The 17,766-nt window shown below is 45.4% G+C and overlaps 2 protein-coding genes across 2 annotated transcripts in view; one reads left to right on the top strand and one right to left on the bottom strand.

The window, feature by feature from the left end:
* Positions 1 to 3,718, bottom strand: part of Sycp2l (synaptonemal complex protein 2 like) — a 58,473-nt gene extending 54,755 nt beyond the window's left edge. The window contains exons 1-2 of the mRNA XM_085698889.2: positions 3,536 to 3,718; positions 3,324 to 3,443 (exon numbers count right to left, since the gene is read on the bottom strand). Of these exons, the coding sequence (XP_085555015.2) occupies positions 3,324 to 3,443; positions 3,536 to 3,718 (303 nt within the window). The remainder of the gene's footprint in view (positions 1 to 3,323; positions 3,444 to 3,535) is intronic.
* A 6,458-nt stretch (positions 3,719 to 10,176) lies between these two features.
* Gcm2 (GCM transcription factor 2) lies at positions 10,177 to 17,525 on the top strand. Its single transcript, XM_048430522.3, has 5 exons — positions 10,177 to 10,266; positions 13,664 to 13,916; positions 14,051 to 14,163; positions 14,909 to 15,034; positions 16,593 to 17,525. The coding sequence occupies exons 1-5, from the start codon at positions 10,177 to 10,179 to the stop codon at positions 17,523 to 17,525; spliced, it is 1,515 nt and encodes a 504-aa protein (XP_048286479.3).
* Positions 17,526 to 17,766: the final 241 nt, after the last annotated feature.

Genomic DNA, 17,766 nt, shown 5'->3' with positions numbered 1-17,766 from the left:
TGAATACAGTTGGAAAGGGGTGGTACTGTACAGTTGATCAATACTTAAGAATAAAAAGTATTCTGTATCCCCTTTTTGTGCCCAATAGTATATCATTGACCAGACAATAACAATGGCGTAGGGATACAGTGCCGAGTTCCCCTGGATCTTAGGGACAGAACTACATATAAGCTTTCTGCAGGGAATTCTTACTCTCTGTAGAATTAATTCCTAAGTATACTGTGTGCTGAGCCTACAATTAGTTTTACAGTATAGAGTCAAGCATCCCTTTCTCCTTGAAAATGTCTGTCTGCTCTAGTTGGTCAAAACACACATGAAGTAATGTACCCTTCATAAGGCACCGGATAATTGTAACAATCTCATCACCAAGGAGAGTTTGGATAGAACATGAACACTTCCATTTCAAAATCCAGTAGGGATTTGATGTGACCCCATTTTTACGTATTGGGAAAACATTTGTGATACTTAACCTTCATTGCCAACTTGACTGAATTTAGAATCACCATGGCAACACAGCTCTGGGTGTGCCTGTGAGGGTATTTCCAGAAGAATTAACCAGGGAGGGAAGATAAAGATGAACGTGGTTGGCACTGTCTTTCAAGCTGGGGTCCTAGATCAGCATGAACGTGGATGGCACTGTCTTACAAACTGGGGTCCTAGGCTCAATAAAAGCAATAAGAACTGAGCACCAGCATTCAGATTTATGGGCTTCCTGATTGAATGTACAGTGAATAGCTGCCACAAGCTCCTCCAGCCATGACTCACATCATGATGGATGTTACCGTAGAACTACGAGCCAAAGCAAACACTTCCTGAATTTGCTTAAGGCATTTTGTCATAGAAATAAATGAAATATCTAGCATCATCTTTAAGACCTAACTAGGAAAACCAGGTTGGGGTGTATTCCAATTCCCAACTCCCTAGCAATCAGCTTAGACTCCAGAGTGCTTGTGGAACACGTCTGCTCTGTTTCCTTTGAGGTTCATCTCCTCCTCCTTGCCCCCTATTATCTGCACCAGTCAGGGCATCAGGAGTTATGGAATATCAAACACAAAATTAAATCATGCCTTTTGTTTTTACTGGTCCTGGGTATTGGGTCTCACCCATGCTAGGCAAGTCTTCTACCACTGAATTATATCCCTAGTTCTCTTTTTACCTGTTATTTTCTTTTACTGTTGGAAAAAGCTAACATAGATTTATTAGGGAAAAAATGATAAAGAACTCCCAAGAGTGGGAAACGCCCCAAGGGAGGAAAAGCTTTTACCTTTTATTTTGAGACAATGTCTAAGCACCCTGACTGCTCTTGAACTCACTCTGCAGCCCAGACTAACTTTACAATCTTCCCACCTTAGAATCCCGAATAGTTGGGATTCCAGATCTGAGCCACTGGGCCCAGCTAAAGCATAGTCTTTAACGTCCTCTGTAACATTTCAAAAGCCAGCAGGCAAAATTGTTTGCCATCAAGCCTGATGAGCTGCGTTTCCTTACCAGAACCCTTGGAGGGAAGAGAGAACACTCAAAAGCTGTCCTCTGACCTCCACACATACACTGTGGCACACATGTACACACTCACATGCACACACACAGCAGCACACATGCACACACTCCCTAGACACACAACATACACTCATTTTTATTGTATTTTTAATTGTATATTAAATACAATTTAAAAACCCAGAGAAGAGTTTGGGGAAACCTGCAGTTTACTCTTTCCCTGGGAGGGACAGCCCCAGAATGTGTGGCAGTTTATTTTAAAATGATTCCTTCTTGGCCCAACCAGATCTCAGCAAACTCTAAGAGCTAGACACCCCAGGAGGTAGAAAAAGAGAGTGCTCCTGATTGCTTTTAGCCACTCTCTCCCTCCCACCTTCTCTCCTATAAATAGGGCAGCATAAACCTCACTATGTAGAGATGAGGGTTGCAGTAAGATTTCCAAATGGCTCTGCTTCTGGCTGCCATTAATATACAGACTCACCATCGTTACCTGGCTAATTGAGAAAGCTGTAAAATGTTGTCACTCATGTGACGTGAATAAGCAAAAATATCTTTGTTCCATTTTCTGTTTTCTTTGCTTTTTTAGATGGAGGATTTGGAAAGAATGAAGGGTGAGGTGTGTTGAGATCAATGGGGGTTTTCGATGCGCTCTCTCTGTTTGATCATATTCAGGAAGTCTACTCAAATAGAGACTCGCTCCCTGCTCACCTCATCTTCCCCAAAGTCTCTAAAATGATCCCTAGCATGCCATTACCAGCTGAGCTTAGAAGCACACAGCAAGCTCAGCACTTGAGAGCCTGAAGCAGGAAGACTGCTATAAGTTTGAGGCTAGCCTGGGGCTGTAAGCAAGCATCTGTCTCCTAAGAATATGTTGAAATAGATACACAGACAGCTGTAGAAATGGCTCAGCAATAAGAATAATTACTCTTGCAGACGACTAGAGTTTGTTTCCATAACCCATATCTGGCAGTTCAAAACCACCCATGAACTCTAGCTCCAGAGTTTTGGTACCTTCAATACCACAGGTACCTGCACACAGACACAACTTTCAAACCAAAGAGGAACTTGAGAAATGACCTAGTTGTATCATGCAGAAAGTCTTGCGTTTTATATTTTATACCCTGCTCAGGAGCTGGAGGCAGGGAGAGCAGAAGTTCAAGTTCATCAAGTGTGAGACCAGCCTGGTTTAAGTCGACCCTGTTCCCTCTCCCCTCGCACAATGCCACCACTACATAGGCTTATCAAGTACAGCAGCCATTCATTACACAACTGCGTGATTCCATATGTCCTCAAAATGCTCTGCCTGGGGGGTGAGGCCTTGGCTCAGTAGTAGAGCACTTACCTAGCTTATGCAGAGTCTGGGTTCAATCCCCAGAACTTCAGATACAAGGATGACTGAAATGCTCCACACAGTATGAGTGCATGGGGCAGAAGCGACAAGTATGGACTCTATTTTTTTCTTCCAATTTGATTTCAAAGGAAGAAAAAAATAGCAAACTACCTAATTAAATTCATACTAGCTTCTCATTTTGGGTTTGTTTTGTCTGAGAAAAGGTATCTCTGTGTAGTCCTGGCTGTCCTGAACTCACTCTGTAGACCAGGCTGGCCTTGAACGCAAAGTTCCTCCTCCCTCTGCCTCCAAGTGCTGGGATTAAAGTCATGCATCACCACCTCCCCAGCATACTACTTTTTATTTTACTCACCCAGCCCCCACCCAGAGCCTGGCACACCTTAGGCAAGTGTTCCCTCCCACTCTTGAGCAGCACCCTCAGTTCCTCACACTGATTCTCTAAATTGTCCCACCTCTCCTAACTGTGAAGGGCACTTATCTTTGGGATCAGTCCTTGCTGAATTAACAAGGGTTCTTTTTGGCTCTCTTCATCTTTAAGGAATCTCTGGATACATTTCAGCAGCAGGGAACAATTCTGGAACTCCTTTTTATCCAGTTCCTGGGCATCAGAACACAGCAACTTCAAATCAGAATGCTTCCCGGTTGTGCATACATTGGGGTTTCAGTCCCCAGACAAACCAAACCACTTGCCTCATGTATTGATCTGTCAAGATGGTGTAGGAAGAGGTGGTTATATTTTTGAGGCACATAGCTCTCTTTCTGCTGCAGACATTCTTCTATTACATGAAGCTCTTTGTCATGGAACGCATCAGTAACAAGAGACTGAAGCTGGGAAAGAGATGATTTGTGGATTACTAATTTTCCAAAGCACATTTGCCTTATATCGATAGCTCAAAATAATGGTGTACTCAACAAAGGTTCTCTGAGAGTTGGAGATGTAGCTCAAAGGTAGAACTTTCTCCTAGCACAGGCAGGGACCTGGGTTCAAGGCACAGCACCACCAAAGAAATGAATCAATGTAATTTTGCGGCTGGGGATATAGTTTAGTGGTAGAACACATAACTAGCGTGGGAAAGACCCTCTGTGGCAACACCATCAAATCAAATAATGATTATAATTTAGTGTGAAACAACATAGAGCAAAAATACAATTAAGAGATCAGTCTTGAACTAGAAAATAGCAAAGTGTCTGCTGACAAGCACTCAATAAGATGTTAGTTTTCATTCGCTTTAGACAAAAGGTCTAGACATGGAAACTACAAAATAGCAAAATAGTCTACTGATAATTACTTATCAAAATGTCAGAGCCTTCCTTAGCATCAGACAAAAGTTCTAGATGCTGGGCTGGAGGACTCCTGCTGAGGCTGCAGGTGCGGGGGGGGGGGGGCTGGTGGGGTTCCTGCAGTGGCTGCAGGCGCGGGGCTGGTGGGGCTCCTGCAGAGGCTGCAGGCGCGGGGCTGGAGACTGCTGCAGCAACTGCACCTCCTCTGAGTTTCCTAATAGTTCAGGCTCCCTATGGACTCTGTTTGAGCTGAAGAACTATGGACTGGAGGGAAGCTGTGCTTTGATTACAGGAAAACAGGTGAAAGCACTCGGTAATGTTGCAGAGTCTAAACCAAAATATTCAAGTCTAGGCTCACCCACCAAAGGTCAGAAAAACAACAGAGGAAAGAAAAATAAAACTAATATCTAGAATAAAGCAAGGTCTTCCTTGCCTCAAGTCTTTTCACACAGTAATATCCAGACTCCCCATCCTTACCACCATCCCTTTAACGAAGCTCACTTTCCTGCCCCAGAAGCGGGTTAAGTACCAACTTAAAAGCAGGGCTTCCAGGACCACCTTAAATGAAGCAGTTCAGATGCTTTCTTGCCCTACAACCCTGCTCCTATTAGGTTTCTGCACCTGTTGTTTGGCTCTCTGCAGTTTCTAAGTTCCCTGAGGATAGGCATGGAATTTGTTTTATTCAGAGCTGGCTACTTCTACCTGGAATAGGTGCTAAACACAGAATAATTTACCATAGGGTTCTGGAGGGATAATTCAAGTGAAGTCCCACAGGCATGGTTATAATGTCGTACCACAATAGAGAAAGCCAAGGTTTCTCTGCTCCAGGCTTAATGAACAATAGTGCTGAGGAGCCACCCAGGACTCCCAGCTATAACACATATAGAAAGAAAGTAAGCTTTATCATTACCCAGAAAGCACCTTGGATCTTGTCAGTTCCAGTACCCTCCTTAACAGACTGCAGAGGGTTTTCATTTCCCTGTGTGCAATAAAAAGTTAGTCTTTAAAAACATAAAAGTCAAAAGCATATTTAAAGTTCTAAAAATAAAAAGAAACGTTTATGTTGCTTTTTTGGGCAGAGTTTGTTGTTGTTTGTACCTATCACTAGTCATGGGTTTAAATAAGATAATGTTGTTTTTTAATGTTATCTCCTTTGACATGATCTATGTAAACAAAGCACCATCTCATGAGCAAAATAAAAAAATCTGAATAAATATCCATACAGGATAAACATAAACTTTATAGAGAGCACCATAAATTAGAAAGGGGCTTTAAGTTAAAAAAATCATGTTTAAATTCAAATTCACATTCAAAATTCATATTACAAGTCATAATAAGGAATTAGATTCAAAATGTCATTATAGTTATGACATAAAGTTTAACATTCGGATTTAGGTAGCGAAATTTCAAGGTTCAAAGAGCCACAGCACACAGAAGAGATTTCCAAGCATGAAGTGAGCTGGCACATTTTCATTAAGGGGTGTTGCCTGGTCGATGCTTCTGCTTTTACACACAGCCCCCAGCCTCTTCATTTGCCCCTGACAATTTCATGGGAAAGTACAGGATACACAAGATAAATCTCTGCTAAACGGCTCTTTTTAAGTCACCTGTAGCTGGCTGCGGTGGTACCGCCTGTAATCCCAGCCCTTGGGGGATTGATCAAGAGTTCAAAATTATCCTCAGCTATGTGGAAACTCTACAGCAGCCTGGGCAAACGAAACCCCGTCTCACATAAGACAAAAGAAAAATCTACTTTAGAATAACACTTATTTCTAGGAACTTAATCAAAATCCCTAATGAATGTCAAGTGTATTTTGCAGTTTTGTTACCATCGTTATGTATAAATAGGAGAAATCAAAGTCCCGTGTCCATCTAGAAGACTGAAGTTTTTCACAGTCAGTGGCAGGAAATCGAGAGCTGAAAAGCGGGCGCTCGAGGGAAATTAAGACCCTATCTGTTGCCAGGACTGTCCTTTTCTTAGTGGTGGCTGGGTTACCGAGACCCGGAAAGGGATAAAGAGGTCTGTAGAAGCGAAAAGCGCTCCATAGCTCTTTCAAAGGAGCTGTGTGGTTCCAGGTCTCCATTCTCCCTCCCCAGTGGCTTTTTGAGCCTGGAATCAGGATCCCTGTTGTTTTTCCCACCTTTCGGAACGCTGACAGTCAGCGACAAGCAAACCCAAGCGGTTGATGCGCCCCAGGGTACCCTGATACCCCGCCCCCCAAGGACTTATCTGGACCGCTAAACGCAAGGTGCTGGGCCACTGCACTCGCCCGTGGGAGCTGCCTAGCAGAGTGCGGGGGAGGACAATGCTCCCTCAGTCTTGGGACCCAGAAAGGGAGGCTGGGCTCCTCCCCAGATGTCACTCACCTCTGGCATCTCGAGGTTTCAAGGGACGCTGCCTCCTCCGCAGTGCCTACTCTACCAGCCCCACACTACCACTCCTGCCTCAGATGGTCCAAGATCCCCACTGAGATCAAAGCGAGAGACAGTCGCCGGTGATTCTTGGAGCTCAGTCTTCTCCAAGAACTCCAATTTGATGAACCTGCTCTTGAACTCTACAAGCCTCCGGTGATTCTAGAAAGCACGTGTAACTAGAACAACAGGATCCGGCTGTGGGCTTGGACGCACACCTGCAGAAGTTCTGAACTCGCACCCTTGTGGCTGAAGCCAGTGACGTTTACTGCCCTCTGGAATCTAACCGAGTTGTTAGCCCGAGTCTCTGTGGGGGCTTGGGTTTGGTTTGAGTTCAGGGTCTCATTCTGCACTCTAGACTGATCCGGCCGGAGCTCCATCTGACTCCGAAGCTACAGAAGACGTTTGTCTGCTTGAACAAAAACCACGTGAATCTATAATCCCTGTTTAAATCCCTGTGTAAACTGAAAGCGTGGCAGTTTATCTAACCAGTACCGAACAGATCAGCTCCCAGAAAATGTGATATCAATACACTGCAGTTATTTTTCCTATTTTAACCTAAACCTTGCAAATTCAGAGGTTTGCTCCTTCCAAGAATAACAGATTCTTGCATATTAAATAGCGGTCAAGAATGCGGCAGACAGGAAGGCAGAATATCTTACAGCAGTACAAATACCGACATGGGGAAGAAAGCATCATCTCTAAGAAGCGGTGATCAAAATCCAACTGAAATGTATTTCACTTCAGAAAATAAAAATCAATTTTTAACATTAGACAGGAAATATCATTTTCAGAATTTGGGAGAAATTAGATACTCCCGAATCCTACAGTGGCAATGCATCCCAATCTTCAGATGTTATTGAAAGCAATGCAAAACATCAATACACCATAATTTATTTGTATTTTCACTTTGATTAGCTTCTTTTACTAATATATTTTGCCCCCACACAATTATAGGATAACGTGTAGCACGTGTTTGAATTCTTCACAAACTAAATACCTTCTTGCTGTTGCGTTTTGTTTTCTGAGACCAGGTCTCAAGTAACCTGTTCCGGCCTCAAACCTTTGATCCTCTTGCATCTTTCTCTCAGCTACTGGCATTACAGGATTGCACCATCACCCTGGGCTGAGGACGTTGGAGGGGGGTTGTTTCCTAGCTTTTCCCAAACAAATTAGTCTGCCTTTAACATATAAGTTACGTGTTCTATTCGTGTGGCGGAGGTCAGAGCACCAACCTCCAGGAGTCTGTTCCCTCCTCTTCTGCCGGGTCCAACTCAGACCTTTCAGCTTGTTTAGCGAGTGCTTCCATCCATTAAGCTGACTCGTGGGCCCATCATTTATGTTTTTGATCGGCTCTAGCAATCTTCCGAAAGCATAGAGCGAAGGAACATTCTAACGATATTTACCGTGTGGCCAGATTCAGCGGTCGTGTTAAATGGCCACTTTTGAAGTTATTTTTAATATATTCAGAAACATAAACTGTCTTAAGCTGTCACATTTAATTTGAAGGTTTAAATTTGTTTTAAAACAATCGATGGTTTAAACTTAATTTTGAAAGACAAGCCAACAAATAAAGCAACTGAATGGCAGAAGTGGCTTGGACCTCCACCGTTGGTAATATGAGGGCCAAAAGCGGAGACACATTGCTGTCCCCAGATACACTTCAGTAAGGTCCCCTGCGAGAGCGACTTTTAGAAACGGACTTCGGTGAGACGTCCTGAAGATTGATAAATCACATCTGGATAGGACCTTTTGTATTTAAAATAAGAATCCAACTTGGAGCCAGAGGAAGAAAGCTCAGGAAATGCTCCCAGCGGGCGCCTCCCCGCTTCTCTCACTCCCGGTCCTGACCCGTGGTAGGCTGTGGTGAAGACTGACTTTCTACTGAGCAAGCACTTGACTAGGAGGTAGAGGCCCTGGATCTTGCAAGATCCCTATTTTTTGAGGCTATAGCACAGAAACGCCGGCGGTAAAACGCATCAGCCCTTTCGGGGTTTGCACAGAATCCCGCCGGAGGCGCTTATCTGGCACGGCCCAAGTAAAGTGGAATTCACGCTGCGTTGCTGGGTCTGAGATGCCAGTGAGCACCTGAGCTGGGAACACCTCCTCTAACAGCGACCTGTGGGATCTGCTCTCTTAATTTTATGTCTTTATTTGCTTATCTACTTATTTACTTACTTACGTTTTCATTGTTTTGGCTGCGGACGACAATGGAAGCGTGCCGGCTGCAAAGCAAGCCGGGAGAGGAGATTCTGGAAGCCCATCTTTGCTCGTGGTCCGGGATCCTGCACTGCAGCAGTGGTGAGAGAGAGAGAGAGAGAGAGAGAGAGAGAGAGAGAGAGAGAGAGAGAGAGAGAGAGAGAGAGAGAGAGAGGTTTTCTTATGTTGAGTGTCCCAGGTGCTTGAGCAATCAAAAAGAGACAGATAAAAGAGAAAAGTGGCCTGATTGGGGGAGCCTTAAGCTTTCTAGACAATCTAGACAACGGTTCTCTGGTCCTCCAAAGCCACGGAGGATAAAGATGATACCTTGGGAATAGTAATGACGGTGGCGATACAGTCTGTTTAACATGGGTGTTCTTATGGGCGACAACTGAGAGCTCACACACCCCTGGTCTCTCTCTTTAACTGTGAATGCTGACCGAGAGAGAGGAGAGGGGCTCAGAGCTCCAGCTGCAGAGTTGACTCTCCTCCCGCCCTCCCCATCTATCCTACATTCACGTGACCCCAGCCTCCAGATTCACTTCCCAGTACTTTTACTGGCGGTTGGGACTGTCCCAGCCTGACCTGTGCCTAGACTTGAGAACTCACTGGAATACTAAACTTACTCTCTGAGCAAGGCTCAGCGCAGACTTGGGAACAGCAACTTCTGCAAGAACCCAGAGCTCCGAGGAGGCTGAGCCCTAGGCTGCAGGTGTCCACTGCTGCCTCTCCAGGCTCCCTCACTTTTCCCACTGCACAAAGCTCTGGGGAGACTTTGTTGGAACCCTTTGCTTCCAGAGCCTCAATCCAAGCCCCCTCCAGAAGTAGCAGAGTGGTTAACAGCAGTCGGTGATGGTTTGCAGCAAAAATGAAGCTGTCCTACTTACTCCCCTCGGTCACCTCCTTAGCTTCAGTTTCCCTTCGCTTGGCAATTCACTTTAACTCTCCCTGAATTCTTGGCTCTGGCTAGATGGAGAAGCCTGCTGCTGGCTGCTGGGGCTTCAGGTGCTGGAGAGGTTGTCCTGTAGAGGCAGAGCAACCAGGTGGGTCAGATATGAACCTGTTCAAAGATGCTGGCCTTCAGAGGAAGACATTCCAGCACCAACCAAGGACAAGGCACCACCTGGGTTTTCTCTCTCTCTCTCTCTCTCTCTCTCTCTCTCTCTCTCTGTGTGTGTGTGTGTGTGTGTGTGTGTGTGTCTGTCTGTCTGTCTGTCTGTCTGTCTGTCTTGTGTGTCTCTCTCTGTGTTTCTCCCCCCCTCCCGTCTGTCTTTCTCTGCCCCCTCACCTTTCTCCTCCCTCCTCCTTCTATTCCTCCTCCTCCTCTCACTCACCCCCCTCAGTCCACTTCTCATTTTGGGGACGGAGTCACCCTGTGTACTCCTTGCTTTTATTTCTTTTTCAGGATCCTGGTTGGAGAGCCCTGGAGGCCCCTGCAGATGCCAGCAGACACCACTCAGGACGCAGACTCCCTGCTTTCCTACGGGATGAAACTCACGTGGGACATCAATGATCCACAGATGCCTCAGGTGAGGGGGACACTGTGGCAGTGACACTGTCCAGCAAGAAGGGAAACTGCAGGTTAATTCATGATGAGACCTCACACAGACTTCTGAGAGTCTTCAGATACTCAGGGAAGTTGGACTCTCCAGAAAGCAGAATTCAGTTTAGAGATGTGTCTACTTAGAACAATTTACTCGCGCATCTCTGAAACTCTAAACAAAAGCAGCAGAAATACAGATCTATGTTCCTAAGCGGTCACGCCAGGCCACTACCTCCATTCTCTGAGCCAAGGCAGAAACCGAGTCTCTTTTTCTTGGAGGCTGACACAGGAGGATTGCCACAAATTCAAGGCCAACCTGGGCTACTTAACAAAACCTCATTTCAAAACAAAACAACAAAAATCCACTCCTATTTGCTTATTCAAAGTTCAAGAGAGAGAATTCTGGAGAAATCTCAGCAAATGTAAGGATCACTGATTCTCACATGACCAATTCAGACCCTGGGAGGTGACTGGAGTCGGAAACAAATATCCAGACTGGAGTAATTTACGGAAAGTATTCCGCCACCCGTGAAGCCATCTTGGTCCCACACTCACTTGGCTAAGCCATCATCCATTCAGGGTGAATTTGTTTTTCATTATCAGAGCCAAGTTCAGGAAATGAACTAGGCAACTTGTGTTTGGTTAAAACTAATGACTTTCAAGTCAGTCCTGCAGGTGTGTGTGTGTGTGTGTGTGTGTGTGTGTGTGTGTGTGTGTGTAGTGTTCACGGGTGCACAGGCGCATTTAGGGGCTGGAGAGGATTTGGTTTCCTAGCATTTGTGAAGGTGGATTCTAGTATAGTCCAGGTTCAGGGCTTGAGACTTGGTGTTTATTTGACCTCTATGCTGTGATACCCAGAAAAGAGAGGTGTGTGGGTAAGCTGTGGAGCCTCTGGTAGAATTCAGCATTATTTCTATGTACATATGTGTGGAGAGTTTGACTTGCTTGCATTCAGCTTGCGCTCTTTAGTGTTTCACAGGGCAACTGCTCTGAAAATAGACTGCAGTACGCATGTCCCATTGCTGCTATCTTGCGTCACCGTAAATCTCCATAGGAAACAATCTCATCTTGCATTTTGAAAGTGAATCAGATCCAAATGATGCAATAAGGACATGACCTCAAAGATGTGTAGATGTCCTGGTGAAAAGGAAGTATTTTTATTTTGGGAGGAATTTTATTGTGCATATCCTGTACATGCACATGTACATGTGAGCATGTTCACGCCATGATGCACGTGTGTGTGGAGGTCAGAGGATGACTTTCATGAGTAAACACTTTCTTTCATGGGATTCAAATTTTAATTGGGATGGTCAGGTTTGCGAGGCAGGTCCTTTACCTGCTATGTCATCTCACCGGTCCAGAGAATCTGGTTCTTAATCAAGGGTATATGGAGCATGTGAGGATGAACAGGCAAACTGGAACATAAATGGCAATAACAAAACAGCCCCCTCTTACACACATGCACACACACACACACACACACACACACACACACACACACACCCTTCTGACTAACTGGGTGAGTGAGCAAAACTGGTTATGTGACCTTGAGAGAGACCTTGAATTTTTGTTAGTCTCAGGCTGCTGTCCTGTTCTCAAGCAATGAAATTAAATAACGTTAGATAATGACCTCAGATTTCCCTCAGGTCTACTGTCATCCCGTGTGTGTGTGTGTGTGTGTGTGTGTGTGTGTGTGCGTGTGTGTATGTGTGTATATGTGTGTGTATGTGTGTGTATGTGTGTATGTGTGTGTGTGCATGTGTGTGTGTGCATGTGTGTGTGTATGTGTGTGTGTGTGTGTGTGTGTGTGAGTGTGTGTGTGTGACTGCTGTCGTCATATTAGAGGAAACGAAACCTAATTCCAGGTACACACACGCACACACAGACACACACACAGTTAGAAACAAGCATAAACTCAGTCTTTCAAATACAGAAAGGAGGCAAAGAGTTGAAAGCTTCAGAACAGCCAGGCAGTTGTAAATATTTTAATTTTGCCTTGCTCTATATCACCTGAGATTGTGCAAGGAGAAAAATGTCCCCAAATTGCATTCAGTTCAATGCATGGGGAGAAAATATGTGCAGCCAGTCATTCCCGCCTTGTCTTTTGGTTTTCTTTGTGCCGCGTTCTGTGTCCATAGCTCCTAGAAGAGATTAACTGGAAGCATTTCCTCTGTCTTGGAGGTTTGGGCCATCAGTTTAAATATTGACTGTTGTCCAGAAAAAAAAAAAGAGCAGTCTGTAGATCCAAAAAATAGCTTTTCAATAAGCACAATGTTTATCTTATATTTTGACGTTTGCTGAGCTGTGAAATTCAGAAGTTAAAGTGCACTTTTATCTTCCAGGGCATGAAGAAAGTCAAGGGGGTGGTGGCTCACAGCCACACCCATAAGCCTAACACTCAATGTGTAAAAGCAGGAGGATCAAGAGTTCAAGGTTATCCTCAGCTATATAGTGAGGCCAGCTTGGGCTATATGATAGCTTGCCTCAAAAAAGAAAAGGGGACATTTATCATATTTTAAATAAAGCATGAGGCAAAGGCCATCAGACACAGTTGCTAAATTGATAATCTATATCTTAGATATGACACATTATCCCAAACTATGGTTCTTTGTTGAGGAGGAGGATGGCAATTCTATGTTGCTCAGGTAGTGGCAGGTAGTCCAGTATCAGGCATGGTCCCTAGTCCCCCCAAACTCCCAATTTCTTCTGAGGATTAGTGCCTTCATCAGAGACCGTTTGAAGCTTGCAGAACTAAGGCGAGTGTACAGAAAGAGCTTGCTGCCTGAGGTTTGTTTCTCCCAGAACCATGGTTGGCATGATTGACAGGTTTAGAACAGAGTGCCAAGCACTTTTGGAGAAAAAGTACTGACCTCAAGATAATCACAAATTAAACTGTGCAGGAAAGCACTCTGAAGATTTAAAAATGTTTCAGCATCTAAACACACCAGAAAATGGAATGTTAGCCACAAGAAGCCCAGGCTCCTCAGACATTTGTAGGCAGGCCCTGGTAGCTGCGTGAACTTTGACAAGTCAATTGACCTCTCTGGTCTCCATTTTATTCTATAAAATGGACCTGATAATTGTCTCTAATGCTCACATGTACTATGAAAGTCGGATATGTTAATATGCATATGCCACTTAGAAACCCTATGAGTACTTCATAAACATGCATTATTTAAGATCCGCCAGGCATGTGGTTGGTGATTGTCACTGAATACTAGAATAATTTGGGGGCATGAGGATTTCTGGAGTTACAAAACAAACAAACAAACAAACAACAACAAATAAACCTGTTTTGTCTTCCAGAGCTTGGAGGAAGTTAAAGGCAGGGTGCCTGTGATTCGGGCTCCCTAAGCCCTCTCCTGTTGGTCATCTTTTCCCAGGAACCAGCCCACTTTGACCACTTCCGGGAGTGGCCCGATGGCTACGTGCGCTTCATCTACAGCAGCCAGGAGAAGAAGGCTCAGCGCCACCTGAGTGGCTGGGCTATGCGCAACACCAACAACCATAATGGCCACATCCTCAAGAAGTCCTGCCTGGGCGTGGTGGTGTGTGCACGCGCCTGCGCCCTGCAGGATGGCTCGCACCTGCAGCTGCGGCCCGCCATCTGCGACAAGGCCCGGCTGAAGCAGCAGAGTGAGGGCGGGAAGGCGCAGGAAGGGTGGCTTTGGAGTCCTGGGTTCTCTGTTCCCGGTTGATGTCACCTTGCTTCCTTCAGAAGGTTCTGGGTTGCGGGTTGAGCTTTACATTTCTCCCTCTGGGATTTGCAGAGAAAGCTTGTCCCAACTGCCACTCAGCTTTGGAGCTGGTTCCTTGCCGAGGGCACAGTGGATACCCAGTCACCAACTTCTGGCGACTTGATGGCAACGCAATATTTTTTCAGGTAAGTGGGGCGGGCCAAAACACCATTTGTACTGAATATTTCTATCATACAACGTGGGCCAAACTGCCACAAATCTGTCCTGGAGATTAAACTACCGATACCCTGTAAGTTCTCTGGTTTCCCAGAAATCAAGTGATGGACTCTTGGCTAGACTTTGCTGTTTCCCAGACAGGGACTGCCTGAACAACCAAGTCTGATCTGGCACTTGCTAGGTAGCCCAAGCTGACCTTGAACTCATGATCTTAACCAGCCGTGTGCTGGAATCACAGCCATGTGCCACCTTGCATGACTTGGTGTGCTCTTTATGGTCAGATATATGAACCCAGTCGCACTCATTTGAGAGTATAAGTGGGTTGCCAGTTACCTTTTAAGATACTTATTGTCCTTGTTGACTTTTTTTTTCCTTTGAGAAACAGGGTCCTGACAGATAGCCCAGGATAGCCTGGAACTTACTATGTAGCCCAGGATTTCCTCATACATACGCTGAACCTACTGCTTTAGTCTCCCAAATACTGGGATAACAGGCAGGAACTACCACGCCCAGCTACGATGTCTAGTATTTGGTGCTGTTTTAGTTTGAATAACTTTGCAGTTTTGAAGAAAAGTTTATAAATAAATAAATAAACAAATAAATAAATAAATAGAACAATCAGGGAACGGCATCATCCGGTTTGGACCAGCTCCCAGCATAGCTGGCTTCCTTCTAGAAAAACGGACAGACAATTGGATGTCTTCATTAACACAGGCCAAAGGGGTTCACGATCACCCCAGACCAGAGAGTAAGTCCGAGACTGAAGCTAGAAGAAGTGCCTTCAAGAGGCAGATGGCCTCTTTCTACCAACCCCAGAAGAGGAGCTCCAGAGAGCCTGAGGTAATGGTGACTGACACCACCCGGGGTCTGTGCTCACCTGTGGGACACTGTCAGAGAACTGAAAGATGAATGCCATGTATTCACTGCAAAGGCTTAATTTCATATGAAAATTACATGTCTTTAACATATGTCATTAAATCAATACTTAGCACAGGGCTCTAATACCATCTTTAAAATAGGTGAGTGATCCCGACAGGCGAGGACATTATGAAGTTTGCCGAGTTGTACCCAGGTAGTTGTCCCACAGTAATAAATATGGAGCACCCTTCTCTCCCAGTGCACTCCTGAATCTGCCCTAATATTCTGTAGCGTTCCCTTACAGGCACGCCACAGTAAAGACTAATTTGTAAACCAGCGCACCAGTGCATTAATAATTATAACACAGGAACAATTAGAGCAAGACATTGTAATTCAATTATTTTAAACTTATAAAGCTATGAATTTTTGAAATGTCCACTGGGAGAGTGGGGGGTTATTGACCCAAAAACTGAAACCTCGAAAAGCGAAACTGTGCTCCGGGGAGACTGCTGTAGGCGCATATCAACACTGAATCAATAGGGTGACCTTGAGAATGCTGCTCACATTTCGTGTTAGTTTTCTGCTGCTGTAACAACACATTCACGACAATAAACTGGTGTAGAGAGGATAGGTTTGTTTGGGCTCATGGTTTTGGAAGTTTCAGTCTGGTTCTGGTGAGCCTTGCTTTGGAGCTAGCGACAAGGCAGTTCGTCATCACAATGAGGAGTGCATGATGGAAGACTCTCTTTCCCTCATCACCTGAGACAAAGAAGAACAGAGGAGAAGAGGGAGCCAATTCTTCACACCTCCGTGGAGGACACTCCCCCAGTGACCTATAATCTCCTACTATATCTCAGTACTTGAAGAGTTTGCCATCTCCTGATGGTTTCACCCTGGTGACCAAGCATAAAACACATGGGGGACACTTAAGATCCAAGTACTAGCAGCAGTGTTTTTGAAGGAACAGATAAGTTTTTCCCTACTCAACTTGATCAAATTTGTATTTCTACCAAAGCATGCCGAGCAGGCAGAGAGCCTGAACAGAGCAGCCCCTGACATTGTTCAAGCCCTTCCTCGGGCCAAGCGCTCATCTATGAACTCATGCACTCCAGGGCTACAGAACCCCCCTGAAGAGCTGGCGACAACTAAAACTTGTATTTAAAATGCTGACCCAAGGCCCAGAGAAAGTCAAGCAGCAGTCTGGTTGGGAAGGAATGGGAAGGATTTAAGACAGGTCTGAGTGGTTCCTGCACCTCCACTACTAGGAGCACTCGGATGAGAACAGGCACATCCATCTGTTGCTCAGCCCCACCCTGCCTAGCTACTGGGGAACCTTCCTAGTTCAGTACATCCATCAGCAACCTCTGGACCCCAGGACCAAATTGTGAACCTTAGAGAAGCATGGCTCACTACACAGAGCCCAACTGCAGGTGTATTTATTTATGTGGTTGGCTGTTTCTGTAGATGACAATGTTCAACTCATTTACATATTATATGTCATGGCGTGTGTCATATGTCTGTATTTATGCCTTTTTTTCAGGTAGGAAACCCTCAGGACATCAGTGGAAACCTCAATAACATGCCTGCCCCGGAACCTAGAGAACTGCTTGATATGACTGCTGATACCAGCTTCTCTATGACAGACCAGTCCTGCCCTTACTTCCCAAACTCTGATGTTCTCGGAGTTACCTGTGACCTCCCCACCTTTCAAGGAGATGTAGTACTGCCCTTTCAGAAACACTCAAATTCAAGCATCTATTTGCCCAGACCACCTTGGAGCTATGAATTGGCAGGTCCTGTGGGTCCAGGTCCAAGTCCATATTCCACCCTCTATAAAGATCCTTCCGGTATCCCTGACGACACAGATTGGGTTCACCTAAACTCTCTGCAGTATAATGTCAGTTCACATGGCAGCTATGAGAGCAGCTTGGATTTCACAGCTAAATACCATGGCTGGAAACCTACACAAGGGAAACCTGGCCTTGAAGAGAGGGTTGAGTATGGGCAATGCCAGGCTGTGACCACATGCCCTTATTACAACCCAGAGTTGCCCTGCAGGTACCTGCCAAGGCCACCAGCAGGAGCCCAGGCCCTGCAGACCGTGATCACCACCACAGTGGCCTACCAGGCTTACCAGCACCCGGCCCTGAAACACAGTGACAGCATGCAGGAGGTCAGCAGCCTCGCCAGCTGCACTTACGCTTCTGAAAACCTCCCAATGCCCATCAACCCGCAAGCTTTAGACCCTCCGGATGCAGTCATGCAGGCAGCCCCTCCTTCAAAGAGAGTCCCCGTGAAACTTCTGGAAGATTGCCAGGTCCTTAGATGCTCCCTGGCCTCTCCTCAAGAGGCAGATCCCTTCAGGACAGACGGAGCAGATGCATGGGATGTGTGTCTGTCTGGGATGGGCTCTGTGATCGGTTACTTGGATAGGACAGGGCAGTCTTTTAACTTTGATAGTGAGGAATTTTAGGATTCCAGGGTACACACCCCATGATAATGGAGTGCATGCAAGAAAATACATTCAAAAGGGTAACTACCAAGAGCTGAGATGACTCATTTTGTATGTTTTTATATACACACATATATCTACACACACAGAGATCAGAGTTAGTCTAAGGGTAAGCTAAGGACATAAGGACATCAGTGGGAAATGACAGACAGGATGCAGGAGCTTTGCACAGCATTCTGAAACCCACCACACCACAGAGGCT

Source organism: Myodes glareolus, chromosome 14, assembly GCF_982192425.1.
Source record: "Myodes glareolus chromosome 14, mMyoGla1.1, whole genome shotgun sequence".
NCBI lineage: Eukaryota > Metazoa > Chordata > Mammalia > Rodentia > Cricetidae > Myodes > Myodes glareolus.
This window is presented reverse-complemented; position numbering and strand designations above follow the sequence as displayed.

Coding starts and splice junctions, on each gene's coding strand:
- Gcm2 (XM_048430522.3), top strand. CDS start 10,177: ATGCCAGCAGACACCACTCAGGACGCAGACTCCCTGCTTTCCTACGGG. Junction 13,917..14,050: donor GGCCCGGCTGAAGCAGCAGA/GTGAGGGCGGGA, acceptor TGGGATTTGCAG/AGAAAGCTTGTCCCAACTGC. Junction 14,164..14,908: donor GCAACGCAATATTTTTTCAG/GTAAGTGGGGCG, acceptor TCATTAACACAG/GCCAAAGGGGTTCACGATCA.